Below are 24,098 nucleotides of genomic sequence, written 5' to 3' on the forward strand. Positions count from 1 at the left end.
CTCTGGAGGGTTGAGCAACACAACCACCCTCTTCCACGGTGCTTAACAACCGTGACAACACCACATCTTGCTTTTGTACCCAAGGGGAAGAGTGATAACACTGTCTGGAGCCAGCCCCAAACCTCAGGGCCGGGGTCGGACCCACAATCTTTCCTCTTAACAGCACAGTCCTGCCAGTGACCAGGGTCACGCTCACACCATATTAAACAGCCTAAGATTTACTCAGAAAACTTTATTGTATCAAAATCCCACCTTACAAAAGTGCAAAGAAGAGTTGCTTTAGGCCCTGTGCCCGCCCTGCAGAGGGAGAGCAGGGTCAGGGCCAGCACCCAACAGCAGAGTCAGACATCTTCCAGCAAGATCCATTTTGTTCTGCGCTGCCACAGCGGCTGCAAGTGGGATTTGCCACCCCAAGATGCTGGTACAGGCTGGTGTGTGAGGAAACGTGCTGTGGGCAGCAGGAGCCTCTGCCATGAGCAAATGACACGGTCCAATGTCCCCAGAGAGCAGGACAGCAGCACCAGGACCCTGTCTCCTTCCCGGGTCAGCCCCAGGATATACTCCCACCTCTCACAAGTGACATCCCAGTGCAGTGCAGGAGAGGAACCAGCTCTCAAGCCTTTTTTTTTTTTTCCCAGGTGCCACATCCTCACCCCCTTTAAGAACTCTTGAGTGTGGGATGAAACATTGTGAGTTAACCAGAAACCGTGCAAAGGGACTTTTGGTAAGGCACTGAGGGGGAATTCCTTCCCCAGCCCATCCTGTGGGACACTGCCACGTGCCCTCCTGCTCCCTGCACAGTTCCCCAGGGTCCCTGCTTTTAGCCATTGCCAGTCAGGAGCCGGACCAGGATTCCCACCAGCAGCACAGCGATGGCAGCAGCAGCGGCCAGCACACGGCGCAGGATCACGGCCCTCCATGCCACAGGGGGGACAACAGGGACAACAACAACAGGCTCCTCCTGCGTGGTGCTGAGCTCGTGGTCAGGCTGCCTCTCGCCCATCACGATGCTCTCAGGCAGGACCGTGGTGTCCCCGGTGTCTGTGTCGAGGGAGGTGTAACCTGTGGGACAGAGGAGGATGCAGGGAGGCTGAGCTGCCCAGCCAGGGGCTGCCAGGCTGATGCTGCACCTGTGAGAGTCCTCAGGGTCCTTTCTCAAGGCTTGGGGACACTGGGACACACAGTTGCAAGCTGTGTCTTGTACCCCATTATTACTCAGGGCAGAAGTGCCACTGGCTCAGGGCCAGCACCAGGCACTGTGCTCTTCCCAGCCATTTGAGCCTCCAGGATAGGCATGGTTGCCATAATCGGGAAGGAAAGGGTTGGGTGGAGAATTTGGGCTCCCTGCCTGGTGTCAGGCCCGGCTACATACCCACAGCAGATGTTTTGTTAGCAGCTGTGCCATTGGAGTTCACATCTTCCACTTGTTCTTTCATTCCAGCTCGGACTTGAGCCTAAAAACACAGGGAAGAGTTGCTCTTCTCAGGGCAAGGGTGTCCTGCCCAGCACAAAAAAACCCTCCACTCTCCCAAGACAAGCATTCTCAGCACCAAATTGCTCCTCTGTTACAGGGGAAAGACAGACTCCAGTTCACTTCTGCCACCTCCTAGAGGGCTGTAGTGTTGTAGTGAAACAGGAGTTAACTCAGCACCTTTCAAGAATTACCAGAGAGAAGCACAATTCTCACCTCCTCTGCAGCTTTCCTCCAATCCATGCGGATGACAAAAGCCAAGAAGGAAAGGGCTTGCACGGAGATGCAAATGATCATCCCAACCCACAGACCTGCAGCAGTGGGAAGTTACTTCAGGGAGGGCTTGAGGAAAACCTGCCTTTGCCAGTCACTGCCAGAGTGCCCAAGGACTTCAGCCCAAGAACTTTCAAGGAAACAGCTCGTGGGGAAGCTGGGACTAAGCCTGGATTTACTGGGGCATACTCAGCACAGCACAAAAGCAGTGTGCAATCCGGCCCCACTCTGATCCAAAGGAAGATCCAGGCACGAGTTCCAGGGCTGAGCCTTTGCTCCACACAGCTGGCAGCATGGCAGCTGGAGGGTGTGACACGTACCTAACACCCCCATCTTGGCTGCAAACATCAGGGAGATGCCGATGGGGAAGCCGAGGGTGTAATACCCGACGGCGTTGGCGATGGCGCCCAGCTTCTGCCGGCCCGTGCCCCGCAGCACCCCGCCACAGGTCGCCTGAGGAGAGAGGACACACAGCGGACACTGCCAGCTGGCTCCTGGGCATGGCACAGCCCTGGGGACAGGGAAACTCACAGCACTGTCCCACCAAGCCAGGAGGGAGCAAAGCCACGTTCTGGAGCACGTGGTGTGGGGCTCGTCTCGCTGCGGCTGCCAACAGACACGCAGCAGATCCCAAAGAGCTTCCCCACAGTGCCCAGGTGCCTCCCCCAGGGTATGGCAGGAGGGAACGGGCCAAAATTACTGTCTGTTGAGTATCCCGGGGTGCTGGGAGAACCTGGTATCTCTGAAGACCCAGCTGCTCACTTGTGTTGCTTTGATAAACCAGTAAAAAGCTGGAGCCTCGGCCAGGGGAAAAGAGGAGGGAAAACTGGGGTGTCTGCAGCAATGCCAAGGGGCAGCTACAAGCACAGAGGACACCGAGGTGTGCTACAGGTAACACAAGCAGCTGCTTTGACAGTTTCTCAGTTTGCTCCTCTGGATCCTTTTAACAGGTCCAGGGTGGGCTTCAGACAGCTTTGCACCCCAAGCTGCAGGGAGGAATCACTCCACGTGTGGAATACTCACTGCTGTTGCATCCAGCAAGTGGAAGGGACCAAAGATGAGCATCACTTTGGACACCAAGCTGACAATCTCCCTGTTGGGAAGATGGATGGACTGATCAGGGGAAGCAGCACCACCTGGTCCTTGGTTCAACCACAAAGGCTGATCCCAGTTCCCTGATCCCAGCCTGCTACCACGGTAGTGTCCCACTGCTAGAAGCAGCAGTGCTGCCCAGGGACGCTGGGAAATGGGGAGGAACCTTTGAGGAACGTTTGCCAGATGGGAGTTTATGAACTCTTATCTGTCAGCAGCTTCTGGGGTATAACAAACAACCTCCAAGAAGGCAATAATACTTAAAAGAAAGCTGTTAACCCACGTGTCGTTGGTGAAGATGTATCCCACCACGTCCCTTAGGCTCCCCAGTAACGCTGCAACCACCACAGCCAAAACTCCTGAAAGAAAAAGGAAGAGTCAAATTGCTTCAAGGGCAGCACATCCTGCTCCTGACCCAGGCCCAAGCCTCAGGGGCTCCGTGTGGTGGGGGCTGGACTTTGCTGCCCTCAAACGATACCGCAGCAGAGGACTGGTCTGTTTTCATCTCACTCTCCCCACATACTCCCTCTACCCTCTGGAGTGTGAGGACAGAGCACTAAGCTGCATTTTTAATTATCAAAGCCTTTGCACCAGGCTCATAACAGAAAAGATGAGTCAGGATCCTGCCTTGCCCAAAGGGTTCGAACAAGTGGGACTGGGTTCCTATGGGAGGTCCCTGGCCTTGGGGGAGGGAAACCAAACCATTTGCTGATAATTGCCCTTTTTCTGCTCTGCAGGGCTGCACTGACCTGTGCACAGCAGAGCAGTGATGCAGGAGGTCTTGGCTTGCTCCACATCCCCTGCTCCCAAGGCATTCCCCACTCTGACACTTGCAGCCACACTGATGCCCAGGGGCACCTGAGAAGCAGGAGACAAGAGGAGGTGAGTGACAGCAGAGCCTGCAGGGATTTTCTTCTTCCCCAGTGGAGAATTTGGGACAAACTGGCACTGCTGCAGCGAAGGGATTTTCCATCTGCAGCACACCCTGGATGTGCAGGCTTGAGAGGCATCACCTGCCTGCCACCAACCCCTGCTTCCCACCTCAGCACTGATCCCCAGGGTCACTGTTTTGGGGCTCCTCCCAGGCTCTTTGGGGTTTCACACCCCCAGCCCTTACCATGTAGGCGACACAGGCGAGCTCGTAGATGACAGATTGTGCACCCAGCTGCACCACACTGATCAGCCCTGGAAAAGATTTGCCACCTCCTTGGTTTGGCTGAAAAGGAGGCCTCTGTCCCCATGGAATAGATGGGAACACCTGCATGTCCTGCAGACCCAGCCCTGCAGGTGAGGAGGCTGCTGCTGACAGGGGGGCTCTGGGGACACGCTCAAGCATCAGGAACCAGAGGGAAAAGAGGATTTGGACTCACCAGCCAAGAAGCTCCCAATCTCAAAGGTCCACCACTCAATACACATCATGACCATGCCAGGCACTGCCAGCCAGATGAAGGAGCCCCAGTCCACGAGGCACTCCCTGCTCCAGCCTGACAGGAGGAGGTGAAGCAGAAAGAACGTGTGTTCTCCTTCTGCTTCCCTAAAGGGGAGCCACATCCACCCTCTGAGGACAGACCCCCCTGCAGCTCACAGGACATCAGCCCAGGATTGCTGCTGTGCCACGCTGCATTCCTGAGACAGAATATTTGACAAGAATGTGTTTGGAGCTACAGTAAAGGCCTTGAGGACATGGCTGCAGCATCTTCCCACTGTCAGGGGATGGCAGTCCCTTTGTCACATGCTGGCGACAATGCCAGATTCCCAGGGCCAGACACTGGTATTCTGAAAGATTAAGATGGAACAGTACCTCCCCAGGTCTTCACATGGATCTTCTTCCACCACATGTAAAGGACGAGGAGGATGACCTGGGTGTACTGAGAAACCATGTTAGCCCAGGCAGAGCCCCTGGGGAGAGAGAAAGGCAGGTTACAAGTGACATCCTTGCCCCCCTCCTCAGCCACAGCAGGACTGACCTGAGGGCACCCACAGCAACCTTGCTGCAGATGTGGCACAGACCCCTCCAGGCTCAGCTTTGCAGACTGGGGGCTGGAGGGAGGGGGTGGCAGAACTGGGCACCCAGGGAACCCCCTCACGCCCTGAGCAAACCCCTGCAGCCAGGGGAGACTGTCACCAGCCCTGCTCACACTTACACCATGCCCAGCTTCAGAGCATAGAGGAGGAAGGCGTTCATGGCCGCGTTGAGGACGTTGGCTGCAATCCCTGTCACCACCTGAGGCATAATGATCTCCTGGAAGCCAAGGAGGAACTTTGGAGTTTGCTTCCCGAAAATGCAAAGCCCAAGCCCCATCCAGTGAACACAAGGGAGACCTCCAACAATGCCTCAAGGAGAAAGCCAAGAAGTCAGCTCATCTAGGTGAGGATGGGCTTTTTGGGACGTGCAGGAGGTGACAAACAGAGCTCAGGAGCTGGTGCAACCCATAAAACACAGAGCTGGGAGGTAGGAAATGGAACCAGCTAAGAGTGGTTCCCATGAGCTCAGCCAGGGCTGGCTCATCACACATTCCTCAGCCCACCTCTCCCCAGAACAGGGTGAACTGAGATCCCCAAGTTTATCCATATCCCCAAGTTTATCCATATTCCTGGGAATACCTTTATTCCATGGCCACAAGCTGGCTAATTATACAATACCTGACTCAGTAGATATCTTGTCAGCAGCTGATACAGAAACGCCGCCTGCAAAAGTCAGGGTTCAGTTCATCACCACACCGTGGTTCAACAGCCAAGTGACCACTGGACACTGCCAGAACAACCCCCCTCCACCTTCTTCCAAAACCCCTGCGCTCCAGCTGAAGCACTGCCAGCACCCAAAACCAAGAGTGGCAGAAAGCACATCCCATTCCCATCAGGAAGACAGATCAGTCTCCAAATGGGAAATCTCCAGTGCTTCCTCACCAGCATGAGGAAGCCTGGAAAGCTTGGAAGAAAGGATAAACCTACAGACCCTTATCCCACAGAGGCAGTGCTCCCTGCCTCAGAGGAGTCAGGGCCCAGCAGCTGTGAGTGTGGGAACAGCTCCAGCCTTTATCTCATTGCTAAGAGCGAGCCTGGAAGCTCTGGTTCCAATGTCCATCACGAGTTATGTGGCCACAGCAAAAGCCTTTGCACAGGAAGACTAGAGAGCTGCTGCTTGCTGGTCCAGCAGCTGCTGGCCTGTGCACATCTGGTAAAGCACAAGGTCAAGGGGCAAGTTGTAAAACCCTAAACCTACCCCGTGAGCCACATAGCAAAGGCCCTCCCTCCTTTCCCTGGTGTTACTGGGGTACACAGAGCTTCTAAACAGCTTTAGCAGAGACTTACGGGAAGTGCTGGAATAAAGATCATCACGTAGAGCTGAGTTAACCTGGAAAGAGAGTTGTTTCCCCAGTTAATGATACAGCAAAGCAAGAGCCAAGCCAAACAGCACCGCACTCAAGCTCCAGAGAGCCTTGATTTCAACACTCCATGGCAAATGCCTGGTCCAGAAGGGCTGGATCTCATCCCTGACCTGGAGACCTCGGGGTCCTGTCGGATGAGCAGGAGGATCCTCTCGGTGTTGATGAAGAGGGCCCAGCAAGGGAAGCAGAACAGCAGCAGGATGAGGATGCCCCGCTGCAGGATGGTGCCCACCTGCTTCAGGTTCTTGCTGCCATACGTCTGGGTCAGGAGAGAGGATCAAGGTGGGCATCACAGGGAGCCAAAAGGGGCTGGGAAAATGCTCAGGACAACAACAGGACAATTAAATGCCAGTCCCATGGCCTGCAGCTGCAAATACCAGGCTGGTAGGGTGTAGTAACTTGCAGATTGCAAATCCTTTGGCACCCAAGCATGACCCAGGCCTCCTTGGGAAGGGAACAGGCTTCCAGTCCCAGAAGCATTTACAATCCTGTTCTGTCTGGCACCTGCCACAGCCCTGCCCTTTGTGCCGAGATCACACTGCACAGGAGGTGAGACACCACCAGCAAACACCTCCAGGCACAGGGAAGGGGGAGCTGCTACTGACCTGGGTCATCAGCGTGTCACATGCTGAGGCCAAGCCAGAACCGATGGAGATGCCTGTCACGTTGATAACCTGCAGGAGAGACAGGGGAACCTGGCCCACAGCACTGCCTCCCTCCCAGCTGGGTGGGGAGACAGCTCTGCTACAAGTTTTTGGGAAGTTTTCCAGTCCTTCTCTATTTCTCAGAATAACGCAGTCTCATTAACTAAATAGCGGGGGGAAGGATCTTCTAGCAAGGGGTGAAGATCTAAAGCACCACAACCAACAGTGCTGCTCCTGGCTACATGCCCAGGTCTGATGGGTTCAGGGAGCTGCACTTACTGCTCAGCTCCCCTCTCTTGCCTGTGCTCAGGGCAAAAAAGAAAAAGAACAGGGCCCTCACATATACACATAATTCATACATTTTAAATCCAAGGGGATTTGGAGCAATACGTACGGACACAGCCAGGGTCACAGCATCCAGCTCAGCTTTCCCCAGGTGGCCACAGAAGATGGAGCTGACCACGCTGATCAGGAACCCCAGCAGCTGGGCAAAGAACTGGGATGAGAGGAGAAGGAGGTGGTGAGATGGGGACCTGTTAGGGCTTGTGGAACACCACCCCTCCCCCAGCAGATGGACTATGAACACTCAGGTTTCCTCATGTTTCTGTCCATGCCCTGAGGCCAGGGTTCTGCTGAGGTCCCGGGAACCCATCCCTGCTTGCCAGCACTCCTGGGCAGGGGAGGCAGCTCCAGGACTCAAGGAGGCTCTCCGTAGCTTTGTCTTTCAAAGCCAACATCTACCTGCCCTGTGGTATTTTGGTGTGACACCGCCAATCTGCCAGATGACCCCATTTAAGAGAGGCTTAAGGGCTTCACTAGAAATCCTCTTTCCCAGGATGAAGGCTGCATAGAGAAGGGAAAATAAAACATCCCAGTGCTTTTCCACATTTGCGTGCATCTGTGGAAAACTATCCTCCAAAACCACAACATCCTCTCCTCCTGGAGAGACACCAAGGCCAGTCTGCCAGCAGTGTGTCACAATGCTGCAGCAGAGACTGCACTCCAGACCTCATTTTCCCTTGGCAAGAGGATGTCCCCCTTACAGGCATCCAGGGCACGGAGTCATGGCACAGCTCAAAACAGATGGCAGGAGTTAGGGACATTTATACCCACTGAGGGGTGGGCACAGCTGGAAACCATGCCCAGGAGCTGTTCATGCTCCTTCCCACCCAGCAGATGGCAAAATGAGAGCCCAGAGCTGCTGGAAAACCAGCTCTGAGGGGTCAGAGGAAGAGCTGAACAATCCCTGCTCCTCTGCAGACCTCCCACTGCTGCCTGCAGATGCAGTCCTGCTGCCAGGCCCAGGCATGTTCCACCAAGTGCTGTGAGTAATCCCCACAGGTGAGGTCTGCACCTCCAGCATCATCCCGCACAGCGTTTATCATGAAGTGATCATTGAACAGCAGCTGGAGGCTTGGGTTTGAGGTGTGTGTGCACACGGAGGAGCAGGCTGTGCTGCAGGCAGGACACTTGAGGGGATTGAGAGGGCTTGATGTGCTCAGCTACAGAAACCGAAACTAGTCCAGATTTCCTCTCCTGACTAGACACAGCAGGTCAGGGATTTGATGTCAGGAGGGTGCCTCTGAGATGTTTAACAGTTGGTACTTATTTACCACATACAGCAGAAGACTAAAAGCACAAAATTTCACACACGAGTGATTAAGACCAAGGCTGTGGTGCATGGTTCCCCTTTGCGGAAGCCTCTGCAAAATGTGCTCAGCACTGTCTGTGCCAACTACCAAAGGTCCATTTCCCTCCAGAGGGTCCAGGCAAGTGGCAAAAAAATCCTCAGGGAGGATTTCAGGACAGCGAGTCACAGGGCACCCAGAGCGCACTGGAAGGGCCGGCTGTGGACCTGGCACTAAGCAGAGTGACTCACTTGTCACCCAAGGGGTGAGTGGCAGTGGCAGCGGCAGGGCTCAGGCCATGATTTCACAGAGCAGTTTAACAGCTTAGTCGCCCTCCCCGAGCCCACCACTGCTCTTCCACAGCCGTGCTGCAGGGAACCAGGGACCACGCTGGGCAGCAGCAAGAGCGCCTGGGGCAAAGAATGAGGATCCGGGCGCCCACCCAGGCATGGAGGGTGGCGGAGGGACCGCGCTGTGGCCTCGGCGCGGGTGGGAGGCACATTCCCGGTCGCAGAGCCATGCCCGGAGGCTGGAGGCAGCCGAAACCCTGCAGCACGGGACCAGCAGGGCCAGAGATCTCCCTCCTCGGCATTCCCGGAGAGCCCGGAGAGCGCTGCCCGGCTGCGGACAGCCGAGCTCCGCCGCGATCCCCGTCCCGGCGACGCGCTCCCGCACCTCCGGCGGGAGGGCACCGTGTCCTGTGGATGTCCCCCGTGTCCCTCCCCGTCTCCCCCCGCCCAGGGTCTCACCACGGGCCCCGCCAGCCGGGCCAGCTCGATGCACTCCTGCCGTGCTCCCGCGGGCAGGAGGCGCCGGGCGCCCCGCAGGCACCGCGCTGCCGCCATCGCCGCCGGTACCGCCCGCGCCACCTCCGCCCGCCTTATGGGCACGGCGCGGTCGCCTCCGCCCCCGGGGCCGCGGGGCTGTGGGCGGAGCGGAACGGCTCGGCTCGGCTCGGCACCGGCAGCTCCGTGCTCCGGGTCAAGGCTGGGATCCTCCGCCGGACGGGAGGGGGACCCGCACGGTCGCGCTCCGGCCGCGTGTGGGCAGCTGGGCATTCCCCGCACACACGTGTTGGCCACAGCCAGAGCCCATCGCGGGGTTTTTTGGGGGTCGGGGGTCCTCTGTTGGTGTTGGTGGCTTGGGGATCCCCGGTGCAAAGAGCAGGGGATGCCCCTGTTTGTTCACCGACATCTGGAGCTCTCCTGCTCATCGGCTCTGGGATGGGGATCCCCTGAGGAGACACGTGTTGATCAGAGGTCCAGTGACCCCCAAGTGGGTGGTTATGGACTGGGGAACTCCTTGTGGGACAATGGTTCAGGACCCCCCTAGGTGCTGTCTGTGGGGTGGGTTTCCTAACACAGGGGCTGTCAAAGGCAGGAACGGGACATCTGAGCAAAGGAGTGGAAACTGAGGAGGGCAGCTGGCTCTGGGCAGGCTCCCCTTCTCCTCCATCCACTCACCAGCACCTCATGAGCAGGGATTGTCCCTGATCCAGGGATTGCCACCCAGCAGGCCCGTGCCCAGCGGTGCAGCTGGCAGGGTGAGGAGGTTGGAATGGCTGTGTTTGCCCAGCACTCGGCAAGGAGGAGATTTGTTTTGGGTCAGAGGCTGGGTTGTTACAGGAGTGAAATTTTACCTAAGTGCAGGTACTCGTAACCAAATAGCTGTAACCAAGCCTATTACTAACGCACGGAAAATTACAGTGGAAAGTGAGTCTCGGTTTTCCAGCTGTTTAAATGCTGCCCTGGTGCCTTTTAGATGTGGTGTCATCTGCCTGAAATGTAATGTCTCGTTAATGTTTCACTTATCCCCCTGTCCCTTCAAATATGATGTGACATCATGAAAAATCGTAGAGGAGTAGTGGTGAGTCACGGTCATTCTGATTTGATGTGCTCTGATGAAATCAGGGTATTTACGGACAAAAGGGTTCTCCTGTCAGTGAGCTTTCCCTCCTCCCCTGTGGCCGGTGGGTGCGGGATGGTGCTGCAGGGGCAGCTCTGAAGAAACAGAAATGGTTATGGGAAAAGGTGATAACTGACTGGTGTGACTGTGACTGTCACCAGCCTGGTGAGATGGCCGGAGGGTTCCTGCCGAGCTGTTATCTCCCGTGGAGGCAGAGGGGAAATGATAAGGCTCAGATAGTGCTATTCATGGTCCTAAACGAGCAGTGCAAGTGTGAGTCCCTTTGAAGTTTACCGGTGACCCTGCTGAGATCAATGCCCTGGGCTGGTGAAGAGCACGGAGAGAATCGGGCAGAAACCTGGGTGAAAAGGACTTTGAAAATAAAAAGGCCCATCTTTACAAGCTTGGGGAGAACAGTTCCCTCCCAGTCCCAGGAGCCAGGTCCTGGACTAGTCCCCGGAGAGCCAAATGCACACAGAAGGGCTGTGATTGAAATGCTTTTCCTTGTGTTTTGCTGGTGTTGTTTGAAATCAACTCTGGTTGCTTTCAGAAGCGCTGTTTTGTGTTTCCGTGGTTACACGTGGATCCCAGTCCTGCTGGAAAGTGACAGAACTGGCACCCCAGGACCTGGCTGGATGAGCAGGGGTGCCCTGAGGCCTCCCCCATCACTGGCACAGCAGACCTGGCACCGCCTCTGCCTCTGGGACAGGGATAAATATCTTGCCAGCTGCCTGAGGGGATTCAGCAGGACTCATCTTCTGGAGCTGCAGACAATGAGGAGGGTCAAAGGTACCACCAGCCGCCCTCAGCAATCCGGATGTTAACAGGATTGCAACAGCAGTTCAAGGAATTTGAAGGGTCAAATTCCGTGCGGCTGTTTCATACCTCTAGTGAATCTGTAGCAGCGTTTTGGGAGGCTGATACCTTAACACAGACCTGTTTAAAGGAGTTAATGTGTGACCAGCCACAATCCAGCCAGAGCAGGAAGATGGTCTGCCCTGCTGAAGCTGGTTTCGGCAGCTAGGACACTGTGTGGTTCTCAGAGATGCTGATGTGACTTCTGAAGGGGAAAAAAAAAAAAAAAAAAAAAAAAAAAAAAAAAAAAAAAAAAAAAAAAAAACACCAAAAAACCACAAAAAAACCCCAAAAAACCAACAAAAAAACTGAGAGGAGAAGGATTGCAGTTGACTTGCATCATGTGCAGAGCAGAATTAGCCCTGGTTTCCCCTGCAGATTCCCAGCAGGATGGCTGCTCTGGGCTTTCTCTGGATATGGATGTTTCTAATCTGAAACACAGCCAACATCTCGCTGCTAAAACACACTCCACAAATGTACTCGTGATTCAGAGCTGCCCAAAAAGGAGAAGGTCACAATGGATTTATGTGAAACACTGAACCGTTTGAAGCGTGTCCCTTCCCTTTAACAGACCTTGCTGCTGGCTGATGTCCACAGTACTGTGGAAAATCCACTGCCCTCAGTGCAACGTGGAGTTCAGAATGCAGCTGAATTAAAAACTGAAGAGCCTTTTGCAATCAAATTTGTTTTTATGTAAGTGTTGTGCCATAGGATCAGATTATCAGAGCCATCAGTGGATACTTTGGGGTAACTCTGCTGTTTAAGTGCGACATCCAGAAGGTTTTTGAACTCCTCCAGGGGTGAAGACTCCACAACTACCCCGGGCAGCCTCATCCAGGGCTCGGCCACCCTTTTGGTGAAGGATCTTTCCCAAATATCCAACCTGTTGCAGCTCGAGTCCGTTTCCTCTTGTCCTATCGCTTGGTACCTGGGAGGACAGACTGACCCACACCTGGCTACAGTCTCTCTCCGGGGAGTTGTGGAGCGTCGTAAGGTCCATTTGAGCCTCCTTTTCTCCTGGCGGAGCTCTCCCCTCTCCCTCCCCGGTGGCGGTCGCGGTCCCCGCTTGCCGTGCGAGGTGTTCCCGGCAGATGGCACCGGAGCCCCGCGGGTCCGATGTCCCTCCTGGCGCTCCCGCAGCACCGGGAAAAAACGGGGAGTGGGACACGGATCCCCTTTTCCAGCCATTCTTGTCTCCGGCCCTCGGGCTCAGAACTTTTAACCCTGCCTCCTTTCGCAAGTGTTTGTATTTTTTCAAGACCCTAATGGGCAGCGGGCGTCTATTAAACATCCAGGGAAATCCCAAAGTGTGCCAAATCATTTGCCAAATATACGGCAAGTATTCGGCAAATACTTTGGAAAACAAAACAAAACCACTTGCTAAATACCTCAGTCAAAATATAGTATGTACTAGTCAACACGGGTGTAATATAAAAAACCCCCAGTATTTATAAAAAATAAAAAAGAGTTAGGAAAATGCAGATAGGCACTGGCTTGGTATGGACAATAAAGGGCTTATTAAAAACCTTGGGATGCTATCCTGACTCTTTAATTCCAGTGTCTCAAGCTGGTTGTTAAATGGGCATCCCGAATCTGTGATTCTGCTGCAGAACCAGCACCTGGACAAACACCCACACATTTTAAGCACTCTCATGGTGTAACTTCGGTTCAGTCACACCTCACCTCGCGAATATTTTTCGTTAAGAACGGTTGTTTCCTCGTTTTATTTTACTGTTCCTTAAGGGAGAAATGCTTTTGACTTGTTCTGTATTTCAGAGCATCTTCCTCCTGCTTTGTTCACTAAAAGCAGGGCCAGATGTATTAACTGCAGCCGTAAATTTTATTTTTACAGCAGAATATTTATCTTGCTGCATGAGTTGGTTGAGTTCAGGGTTGCAGACTTAAAAAACAGCTTCCCTGCCCTGAAGAACTCAGATACTTAATTAAGGAAGATAAGGCAGGACAAATAAAAAACAAGACAAAACTTCTCCTGCTTTGAACCACCTCTAGGGAGCAGGTCTTGGCAAGAGAAAAGAGAGATTGTTAAGCTGTAATAATAATAATAATGATAATTAATTGTATTTATAAAGCATCCCCTAATGGCTCTGGATGCTTCACAACGATTTTAAATACAATTGAAAGCAACAACAGTAAGGAGAAGCCAAAGAAGGAAGGGTTGTAAAAATGAAGGTGTTTATAGCAGTAAATAGTAAGATTTCAGTGGGCTGTTTTGGGGCTCTTCTGCAGCATGGACACCCGGACATCAGTCGGGAGCAGCTGAGGATCCCGCAGTGAATCCTGCAGGCTTGCAGATTGCAGACTTTGATTACAAAGAGCAAATACATTTTACAGCCTGGTTTGCATGTCACTGTCTCTGCTTTATTTCCTTTCTGTATCCCAGCCAGACAGACGGTGTAACTCAATGCAGCCCAGTTTATGTTTATGCTTCTGGATTGGCTTTCACGTTTTTCTGCCTGCATTTGACAGGGGTAGATACGTATTTATGTACAATTTTAGAAGTAAAAAGAGAAATCTGTGGGCTTTGGGGAGGCTGGATCAACCCTCATGGGGCCAGTGGGGAGTCACAGTATGGTTTGGGTTGGAAGGGAGGTTTTGGGATGAGTCGCGGGAGGAGTGACTGAGGGAGCTGGTGATGTTCAGCCTGGAGAAAAGGAGGTGACCTTGTCACTCTCTACCACTCCCTGAAAGGAGGTTGTAGCCAGGTGAGGGGCAAAATCCTCTCCCAGGTAACAGCGACAGGACAGTCCTAAACTGCACCAGGGGGGTTTTAGGCTGGACATTAGGAAGAAGTTCTTCACAGAAGAAGCGACTGGGCACCGGCACGGGCTGCCCAGGGAGGTGGTGGAGTCACCATCCCCGGACGTGTTTAAGGAAAGCCTGGATGTGCCACTCAGCGCCATGCTCTTGTTTGACAAGGCGGTGTTCTGTCAAAGCTCGGACTCGTGACCTCAAAGGTCTTTTCTCACCCTATTTGGTTCTTGGTGATCCTCCGTGTGTGTGATCACAGATCTCCCACAGCCCGGCAGACCTTCCACGGGAGCAGGCTGCTCACAGCCACATCCAGCCTGGCCTTGGACACTGCGGGGACGGGGCGCGCACAGCTTCCCCGAACAAGTCGCGCCCAGCGCCTCACCCTCTCAGAGAAGAATTCTCAGGGCAGAATTCCTCCCCGACACCCCGCGGCCGGCGGGCAGCCCTCGCCGGCTGCGCTATCCCCCCGCGCCCGGGCTCGGCCCTGAGGGGGTGGGGGGGGGCCGGGCCGGGGCGGCGCTGCCCGGGGCGGGGGCGGGCGCGGGGCCGCGCGGCGCGGCAGCGCCCCCTGGCGGGGCGGGGCGGGGCGTGCGCGGCCGGCGGGCGCGGAGGGGAGCGGGTGCGGAGCGGGCGCGCAGCGGGAGCGGAGCGGGATGGCGGGCGCGCTCACCGACGTGCTGGGAGAGGTGCTGGTGGCCGCCGACGGCGAGGAGGTGGCCGTGTCGGCGCTGGCCGCCCGCGGGGTCTCCTTGGTGGGGCTCTACTTCGGCTGCAGCCTCGGCGGCCCCTGCGCGCAGCTCGGCGCCAGCCTGGCCGCCTTCTACGGGCGCTTCAGGGGGGAGGCGGCGGCGGCCGGCGGGCAGCGCCTCGAGATCGTCTTCGTGTCGGCGGAGCAGGAGCAGCAGCAGTGGCAGGAGGCGGTGCGGGCCATGCCCTGGCTGGCGCTGCCCTTCGCCGACAAGCACCGCAAGGTGAGACCCGCGGCCGGGCGGGGGGCGGCGGGGCGCGCCCCGGGCTTTGTCTGGGGGCCGCGGGGCTCGGCCGGGGCCGGCCGCCTTCCAGAAAGTTCCCGGGGGAGCCGGGGAAGCTGCGGGGAGGCGGCGGCTGCTGTCCCGCGGGGCGACGCCGTCTCTCCCGGTTCCTGCGGGGCCTGGGAGCCGCGGAGCCCCGCGGGAGGGGAGCCCTGGGCTGGGCATCGCGGTCCGCGGGGCAGCCGGGCTGCAGGTGAGGTGTGAGGGGAGCGGCTCCTCCGAGCCCAGACACGGGCACAGCGCCGCTCAGGTGGGCGCCCGAGGAAACCAGACCTCGGCGTGGGCAGCGAACACGGTGCCCGTGGGTTCGGGCGCGGAAAGGAGCCGTGGCCTCCGCCGGCCGTGGGAGGACACGCGGTGGTTGAGGAGCGAGTGAGCCCGGCTCGACTGGGAGCTGCTGGCGAAGCTGCCCTGCCAGTTTGTGGGATGGGGTTTGTGCCTCTCGTTTGGTGTGTTCGATGCTCTGCAAGTTAGAGCCGCTCATCCGTAGAGTTTAATCTGAAAGATAATGGATAGAAAGCACGCTAAGACCCAGACGGGGCAGGCTGCGAGGAATAGGAAGGCACAGGCTGAGCCTCCACTTCCCAACGAGCTTGCAGCGCTTAAAAGGAAAAAAAAAAAATCCCTCTTTACAAATCTAATCTCTGGAAGCAATTGAGTAAGAATGGAAAAGATGGCACCCCACAGTGCTATTTTCTAACCATCTTTCTGGCTAGCGGTTGAGGCAGCGGGTGTGGAAGCAGCGGGCACACTCAGGCTCGGCTTTGGTTGGGATTGGGATAACGCTGGTTCCTGCGGGGCCGGGGGTGGCTGAGCCGCCTCGGGCATCCCCTGTGTCTTGGGACGAGAGGGATGACATCTTCCAGGATGGGTCTCTGAGCCCTGCTCTGTTCCTTAGGTAAAGGGATTGTTTGAGGAAAAGTTGGCTGTTGTCTGGCAGCGCCATGTGATGTCCCTGCTGCTGAGAAGAGATGTAGCTTTGAAAAATGGGTTTGCCTTTTTTTTTCCTTCCTCGTTTGCTGCTGGTTTTTGTCACTATGCCCCCAGTTCTGCAAAAACTCTCGTGTATTTTAATGCTGTGCACCTGGATGATAATGCTGCCCAAGGCTCCCAGTTTGCCCCTTTGAAGTCCAGACACTTCTAACTGGGAACTCACCCCAGTGATCGGGATCTGAGCAGTTTCATTACTCAGAGGAGCTGCAACAGAAGCTTCTTCCTTCAGAGAAGCTGCAGTTTAACTCAGGTTTCTTTTAAACCAAACCCTCTTCCTACAGGGATGTGAAAACACTGTGGTTCCAATTAGTAGCTGACCATTTCCCTACAGAACATTTCAGATTATTTAGATGGTGGGACTTCTGCTTGCCATATTTGCTTTAAAAATTCCACTGCAATGTAGTTAAATGGTTGGGAAATCGTAGAAGTGGAAGGTAGCATTAATTTTACATGCTGGCCAATGCTTCCATCTATTAGATTGCACGAAAACATGAAATAAAAAGATTATGGGGTCTTAAACTCTTATTCCAAGAAGCCCTGAGTTAAATTCAGGATTATTTTTGTGTGGAGTGTAAAGTAATTGAAGCTCATGCTGTATATTTTCAAAACTAAGCAGATGTGATGTGGCTTTGGAGGAAGCTTAATCTACGGATAACAGAGAACCTATTTGTAAGTTGTAAGGGCAATTATGTCAGGATATCAGATTTCTAAACAGAAGATTTATAACCTGTAGCTCAGGCAGTTAGAAGTTTCCTTGTATAATAGGCTGATTTTTTTTAAATAGTTGGGTTAATGACCTGACTCCCCAGAAAAGCACAAACTTTCTATTTTTCAAAAACATGCCAGCGAGAGCTGGGGATGTCGAGCATATGTTCGGTACCCCACGGGCTTAATTTGTTTTAAAACAAAAGCATTAGAAGAATGTAGGCAGTGCTTTTGAGTTATGGTTCCTTTGCACTAAGGGATACTCCTAAACCCCAGCGAATTATGTAGATTTATGGGAAGAAAGGGATATTATAGATGCAGGGTAGAGACAACAAGAGAGGTGGGAACACTGAGAGCTCTGTCCCTGAGCTCTCAGCTCTCCATCCTTGCAGGTTACAGGGCTTGTTTGGGAGAAGCTCTGCTCAGCAGGGTTGAGTGTGGGTGATGCCCAGGCTCAAACACCTCCAGAAGTCCTTTCCAGCCAACTCTTCCCATTGTGGGTTGGTTGCTTTATCTACTGAGCTTTGTGGAGACATGATGTCTTCCTATCCTATATAAAAGCATCACTTTTGTTGCTCAGTGTTGTTGAAAAATACGACTTTTAACATCAGTCTGTCATTGTCCTTCTCTGGTGTATTCTGCATTTTTTACATCTCTCCTTCTTCCAAACCCTGGGCACCAGACATTGACAGATCTTAAAACCCCAGGCTCCTTTCTGGGTTTGCAGTACAATTCCCACAGTCCTAAAAGTAAATTAGCATCTTACTCTGATGGTTATTGGGGAAAGAAGATGGAATTGTCAAAGCAAACAGCCACTCTTCGTTGAATGCCTCAGTAACTCAATAATGCCGGGGTGCAGTTACCAGGGACAACCAGTTCAATTGGAGTAACTTCAGCACACAGCAATTTTTTTGCCTCCAAACCAGTAATAAAAGGAAGCAGTACAAGTCAGCAAACATCTGGCCGTGGGGAAAGCCTTTGATTAATGAGGAGGATGGCATTATGCCTCTGTCTGAGCCACAGCCAGACCTATTATTGGGTGGGTTTTTTTTCAAGGACAAAACCAGAACGCGCCAAATGAGATTGGAGGCCTTTAACTCGTGGTGCACCTCCCTTAGTGAAGTTGTTCGGCCCCGGATTTGGGCAGCCACAGGTAGCTTTTGGTAATTGATTTGTCTTCTGATAGTGCCTGTCATGGCTGAGCAGAGCAATGGGAGGAAGATGTTGCTCTGTGTCTTTGTCTCTATCGTGGTTTTGGTTTAACATCACCCCGTTGTTATCTGTTTGCATGGACATCTGCTCCAGTTCTGGAGGGTTGATTTAATAACAGCTTTAATTCCTGATTGCTGCTGAGAACCTCAGTAGTGTAATCAGCCCCCATCTGCCTACATGCCCTGATGTCCCCCAGCACCCACAATGAGGCGTCTCCCTTCCTGCTGTCGGAAGGATCCCAGACTTCTCCTGGTGAGCTCCACTCCATCCCTGCCGCAGGGTCCGCCTACCCTCAGGGTGAATTTGGGGGCTTTTCAAGGCCTTGTGGCACACAGGCTGTTGGAGGAGTGCTGTCCTGCTGTGGGACATCTTGGTCATCTCTGCTAAAAAATGATAAACCATCCACATTCTCCATTGAGCAGATCCTCTCACATGGTTCCCGTAGGAGTGGGAGCAGGGAGAGTTGGGGTGCTGGAGGAGAAAAAGCTCCACAGTGAGAGAGCAGCAGTTTATCTTTTGCTGTTGTTTATTTGCCTTTGCTTTTGTTTTTACATGTTACTTTCTTGGCTCAGTTGTCTTCCTCATTCCTCATTCTTTTTAGTCTTGAATTTTCTCGTGTCGCTTCCTTGGTGCATCCACACAATGCCACACTGGCGTTGGGGCTGTGCTTTGCCTCTTGTGTTTTGTGTTCTTCTGCTGTATTTATGCATCTGGTTGAGTGTTGTACGGATTCTTCTTGGGAAGGCTGAGATGCTTCTGTTCTGGATTTAAATAAATGCAAAACATGTTGATTGTTTCCCTGTGATTATTCAGTCAAGTATCTGAAAACAATTTGAGGATCTCCCTTTGCTCACACTGGTAAATTCCCTTTGGTTGGGACAGAGTGTTTTCCCTTTATCTGAAAAGATCATTGGCCTCTCCTAATCATGGGAGCCTCTCCTACTAAGACACCAGGTACTAAGTCGGTAGGTAGACTTTGTACAAGAAATGGTGGGGAGAAGATAGAAATGTCATTAAATTAGACTGTCCACAATTTTTTTTTTTTTTTTTTTTTTTTTTTTTTTTTTTGTGTAGGAAAAAACCTCAAACCCTTGATTACAGTTTAAGGTACACCCAGATTTGCAGGGACTCTGAACTTTTCTGTTTGAAACTGCCATCTGCTGAGATCTGGGAGGCAAGTGGTCAGCACAGATGTGGGATTTGTCTTACAGAAGATTTTGTAAATCACTTGAAGCAGCTTTTGAATTTCATCATATAAAAATATCTAAGTAATCACTTTCAGCTGTATTCCTGACTTTATATTTCTGGGATGGGAATGTATATGAAATCTTTGGCTTACGGAGCTACAGATTTGAAAAATATGGTCTTTTCATGACATCAGGCTATTGAGTAAGGAGCAAGGCATTAGCAGCACCAACTGATTGTTTGCTTTGAAACTTCGCTGGTTCTGAAATGTAAGAATGGGAGATGTATGAAGGGAGCAGAGGGAAGCCTGTGTGCTGTTTTTCATTGTGGCATCTTAATCCAGATGTTGAAATGAAAACATTCATTTAAAAATGCACGCTTGACAATTTCATTCGTTACTCTCAGGTTGCAGGACCGAGCAAAGGAACTTTACTTTGTAAAGTAATCAGTGCATAGTTCTTCTCCAAAAATGCATTCTTTAGAGGCTGAACACGTAACAGCTTTACAAAAGAAAGTGCAGAACAATGGAGCGTTTTTCCCTGCGATTTTTGAGACGTTCAACAGTGAACTCCAATTATGAGCGAGGAATAAGCTATTCAGTATTTCCACATTGTGCAGATGACATCGAAGCCAAAACATTTTGACTTCTTGTTGTTGTTGTTGGTGCCTTTTTTCCAAATTATTTCTGTGTGTGTTTTACACAGCTTTGCAGTCACTCTCTATACAATTAGTAGTCCTCTCTCATGCCAAGACCCTAATCCTTCTGTGAAATCCCGAGTGTCAGTAGGCTGCAAGTCTGCGGACTGTGTCCTGGTCCTGCAAGAGTTGCAAAAACACCACTGACGTTTGTGGAGGTTGGATTTCCCCCCATATCCAAACTGTTGCCTGCCTGAGCGCTTTCCCTAGGGGAGAATTAGTATTTTAAAAGTCTTGCTGACGTGTAGTCTGCTGTGGTGTTTATTACATCCTTCAGTGGGTAATTACCCACGTTTTAGGACCTGCTCTGAAAGTCCTTGGGCATCTTTCCATTATCAAATCCTCCTGGCTCCAGGGTGGGGACAAGCAGTTTGCTGATCACAGGATTGGTTCTTGAACAGGGCTCTGTACACATCCCATCCCAAAAAACTGACATCAGGTTTGCGTGGCCTTTGGATGGTGGCTTCTTCAAGTGGTTCAATAACATTTCAGTTTGAAATGCAGTAGCTTTCTCCTTGTTCGGTACTCAATCCTTTTGTACTGTTGCCCACAGGTATTGCTTAGTACTACAAAGTTTGGGTGAAATTAATGGTGAGTTCACTGCTGGCAGGTTCAGGTTTTGGAAGAATTCAGGATGGTTTGGAGTTTTTTGCTCCTTTCTTATGGACAAACTTTTAGTGTTTCAAAGCAGCACTTGGTGGGGTGAGTGTGTGGGACTGGGTTAAGGTTTCACTTCTGAACTGCATCTGGGTAGAGCTCTCTGTTTTGCATTCCTGTTTTTTTCAGTCATGCTCCCAGCACGGAACTTGGGGCATGGTTTTAATCTAAGTCAAATCAGAAAATGTTGCAGTTTTTGGTGACCACACCACGGGGGTTCATGTCCCAACCCTCCTCCCCAACAATGCAGATTCAACACAGTGATTGCCTCCTCCTTACTGCTGGAGTTTGATGTGAAACGTGGGGATCAAGGGAAACTAAGAGGGCATGGGAGGCTGTGGTACACCAGGCTGAACTCTGAATCCAGCAAAACAAATTTGAGCAGCGCTTGCCTGAGCATTTGTTTGATGAGACTGGTGTGTGTGGATTGCTTCCTCCTCCTTCCCCTCCCCTTTTTTTTTATCAGGGAAACAAGTTCCAAGCAAAATATTCCAAAGTGATATTTAATTACTCTTTAAAATGCAACTATTTGTCTTATCAGCCATGTGGATTTCTATTTGCTGCTTTGATTTGACAGTTAGTAGTTTGTAATTTTTGAAAAGCTTACACGCTCCAGGAATCTGTGATTTTTGTGCTTTTGAAAGTCGAGATGTTGAATTAACTGCAGCTTTGAACTATTCACGGATAATTTCAGGCCCCCCGCTTTCAGCAAATAACAAGCTGACTCCTGAGCTTTCAGGCTGGGTTGAATACTGAATAATCAGGACTTTATAGCTGCGTGTGCTCTCTAAACTGGTTCCATGGCACATCACAGCGTAATGCACGATAGGTTTGAAAATGTTTTTGTAGACAGATCACTTTGTGCCATCTCCAGATAATAACAGCTGGGAAAGGAGGGAGGACTGCCAGCCTGAGGAGGGTGCTTGGATTCGTTACAGCTTGGGCTTTGAGCACATTAATTCCTCTCTGTTCTTGAGCTGGGAGCCCAGATGGGGGACTTGGAGGTGTTCTGGGGAGAGGGCTTTCTCCAGCACTGCCTTGATGTCCCTCTGCAGAGCAGCTTCCTCTGTGCTGGCTGCAACTGCTGCTTCTCTGATGCTCTGTAGGCAAAAAAAACCACCCCACAATCAGAGTTAAATCTGTAGGTTGTAAATTAAAGACAGGGTCAATGGAGAAACGGGGAGTGGGATGAGTTGACAAGTAAGCAGATAGACCTGATAAACTCTCTTGTGGGAAAGTGAATTGTGTGCCTTGTCTCATAGCTGATCACGTTTTCATCATGTCAGTTTTCCAAGGAAAATGCAGTGTCTTATTGATTTGGCAGTGAGTACACACAACTAATGGAAGGGTGGAATTAAAAAGATGCAGGAATGTTGTCTGCATATTCTCATGTCTGTCTTTCAGCACTGTGAACAATTGCAACCAACAATTAATATGTAAAGAATTTGCCGTCTTTGTTTAGTGTGAGTGAGTGACTGCTCAGTTGTATCAGGGCAGTAGCTGAGCATCTGTGATCTGATCAAACCCATCCTGGGGCTCAGCAAGCCCCTCTGGCCTGAAAACAAAGGGATGGGAGCCCTCCACGAGGCACAGGGCAGTGTGGGTGTGCAGGGTCCCTGCCTGTGTGGGGAGAGCCCCAAACACCACAGAGAATCTGGTTCCTAAAGGATGTGTTCCTAGTGATAGGTGCTGTTCCAGCTGTGGAGACCAGGAATGGTGCACGGGAAGGGAGCAAACCCTCACCACAGCTGAAGGCTTGTGATGAGGATGAGCAGGGATACCCTGGGACAATTCTTGGATGCATCTCCAGGCAGGCAAGGCGCTGTAGCAGCAGGGTGGTGGGAGACATTCATTGCTGGGTGGTTTCTGCAGCATTGGAATCTGTCCTGTCCTGCCGAAGAGAGAAGCTTCAGGGCCTTCCAGCAACATTTTGTCTGTCTTTGCAACTGTGGCTAAATCCAGCCTGACTTTAAAATACTTTCATGGAGAAAAGGTGCAGAAGTCCCCATTTGAAAGAGTAGCCAGATTTGAGTTACATGTTTGAGGTATAAAAAATAGCTGGTGGCACCCTCAGCTGTGGGCTGAGACCCCAGGGGGGTAGGTGGCAGCTGGCACAAGCGATCAGATCCCACCAGGAGAGATCTCAGCAAGGCTGGGCTTTGACAGCTGAGAAGGGAACATTATTTTACGTTTCAGGGCAAGGATTTAAAAATCTGGATGAGAATTAAGTAATGTTTGCAGAAGAGACTATAAGACGACTGAAACAAATTGCAAGTGCATGAGCGAGCCGGAGAGAGAAATTCTAGTTCTCCCTCGTTCCCAAGAGATTCCCACTGGAGAGATGAAGTCATAGCTATGACTTCATTAGTGTTAGCTCAGGATGCTGACAAATGAGCCCATTTGATTTGTGTCACGCTGATGGGGACACTGCTCAGGCTCTCCCTGGCAGTCACTGCCCTTGCCATGACAGTGGCAGAACTGGGCACCATTTCCCCAGCCAAGCTGATCCAGCTCAGCATTTGCTTTTGAACTGCCACTGCTTCATGCTTCGTTCCAGCTCCGAGCTGGCTTTGATAAATCCTGCTGGGCAGAAGGCAGCAGCCCAAGGATGGGCAAGCAGCAGCCTTGCAGTAGCCAAATGTCTCCATCAGTGCCCGAGCCTGTGCCTGGCGTGGGGAGCATTAATGGTACCCAGCAGTTCCAGCCTGGCTTCCAGAGCAAACAAAGGGATGTAGGATCTCATTCTCATGACTCTCAGCATTGCTCTAGGAGTCCCTTCTGGAAAAAGTGTGAAATTTATTGTAATGCACGCTGAGGATCTTATGGCGGATCTGAGCTGCTAAATCCTCTAAACCTGAGCCTGCAACTTCATTGACAGGGCCTCTCACTTCACTCAGCTCCAAGCTTATGGTTTCACTGCTCCAATATTTTTCCATACATGGAAGCATTCCTGCCCCAGCCTGGGCTAATCCTGACATGCCACTGCATCTGGATGTTAGCTCATTTCTCACAGCTGACACTGTGCAAAGGCAGATGTCTGAACTTAGTTTCGTTTAAATAGACGTAATTCAGCCAGCAAAAGTCTCACTCCATAGGTGAGCATGGTGGGAAAAAAAGGAAAGGAAAATACTTGTTTTTCCATTTCATGAAGCTCCCAGGACTGTTGGGTAGATCAGTCGCTCGCCAGGAATGCCATACTTCGGAAATGTATAGTTTAATTTGCGGAGGGGTAACAAAACACGGATTTGTTGTCTCTAAACCCATCTCCTTGCTGTGGCTGGGTCAGTGGAGTGGGGCCCCTCCCCATCCCATCAGAGGATGCTCCTGGTTGCTCCACTCTGCTCTGCTGGCTCTTCAAAGTCTCGGCACTGTTTGATGTGTGTTCAGCAGCTCGGTGGAGCTGGGACTGCTGCACTCCTGCAACTGAGCCGAACACCTCAGCCATACCAGAGAAAGAGATGCTTGTGCTGCTGAGCTGCTGCTTGAGCCAGGGGCCTGTTTATAATCCCTTCCTCACCGGGGCAGGCTGTAGGATTTAATTAAATGTCTGTGAGGTGCTCTGCAAACCTCTGCTGAAAGGCCCTGCGTGA

The 24,098-nt window shown here is 52.2% G+C and overlaps 2 protein-coding genes across 2 annotated transcripts in view; one reads left to right on the forward strand and one right to left on the reverse strand.

The window, feature by feature from the left end:
• Positions 1-173: 173 nt before the first annotated feature.
• LOC136300002 (multidrug and toxin extrusion protein 2-like) lies at positions 174-9,343 on the reverse strand. The gene is made up of 17 exons (XM_066202081.1): positions 9,247-9,343; positions 7,264-7,365; positions 6,831-6,899; positions 6,336-6,484; positions 6,149-6,191; positions 5,480-5,524; positions 4,981-5,078; positions 4,638-4,735; positions 4,207-4,320; positions 3,954-4,021; positions 3,586-3,694; positions 3,120-3,195; positions 2,768-2,837; positions 2,065-2,197; positions 1,688-1,782; positions 1,373-1,454; positions 174-1,062 (listed from the first exon to the last, which is right to left on the reverse strand). The coding sequence occupies exons 1-17, from the start codon at positions 9,340-9,342 to the stop codon at positions 821-823; spliced, it is 1,689 nt and encodes a 562-aa protein (XP_066058178.1). The 5' UTR covers position 9,343; the 3' UTR covers positions 174-820.
• Positions 9,344-14,642: 5,299 nt separating this feature from the next.
• NXN (nucleoredoxin) overlaps positions 14,643-24,098 on the forward strand; it is a 46,887-nt gene continuing 37,431 nt past the window's right edge. Inside the window, exon 1 of the mRNA XM_066201972.1 lies at positions 14,643-15,000. Coding sequence (XP_066058069.1) covers positions 14,683-15,000 — 318 coding nt within the window. The 5' untranslated portion in view covers positions 14,643-14,682. The remainder of the gene's footprint in view (positions 15,001-24,098) is intronic.

The sequence above is a fragment of the Chamaea fasciata genome, unplaced genomic scaffold (genome assembly GCF_029207755.1).
Source record: "Chamaea fasciata isolate MVZ Bird 193981 ecotype frontalis unplaced genomic scaffold, bChaFas1.0.hap1 SCAF_21, whole genome shotgun sequence".
In the NCBI taxonomy this organism is placed as follows: domain Eukaryota; kingdom Metazoa; phylum Chordata; class Aves; order Passeriformes; family Sylviidae; genus Chamaea; species Chamaea fasciata.

Excerpts from the sequence above, each read along its gene's own strand:
- LOC136300002 (XM_066202081.1), bottom strand. The coding sequence starts at position 9,342 with ATGGCGGCAGCGCGGTGCCTGCGGGGCGCCCGGCGCCTCCTGCCCGCG. Across the intron at positions 7,366-9,246 it reads CCCGGCTGGCGGGGCCCGTG|TTCTTTGCCCAGCTGCTGGG; the intron begins GTGAGACCCTGG and ends CTCTCATCCCAG. Across the intron at positions 1,063-1,372 it reads TAACAAAACATCTGCTGTGG|GTTACACCTCCCTCGACACA; the intron begins GTATGTAGCCGG and ends TCTGTCCCACAG.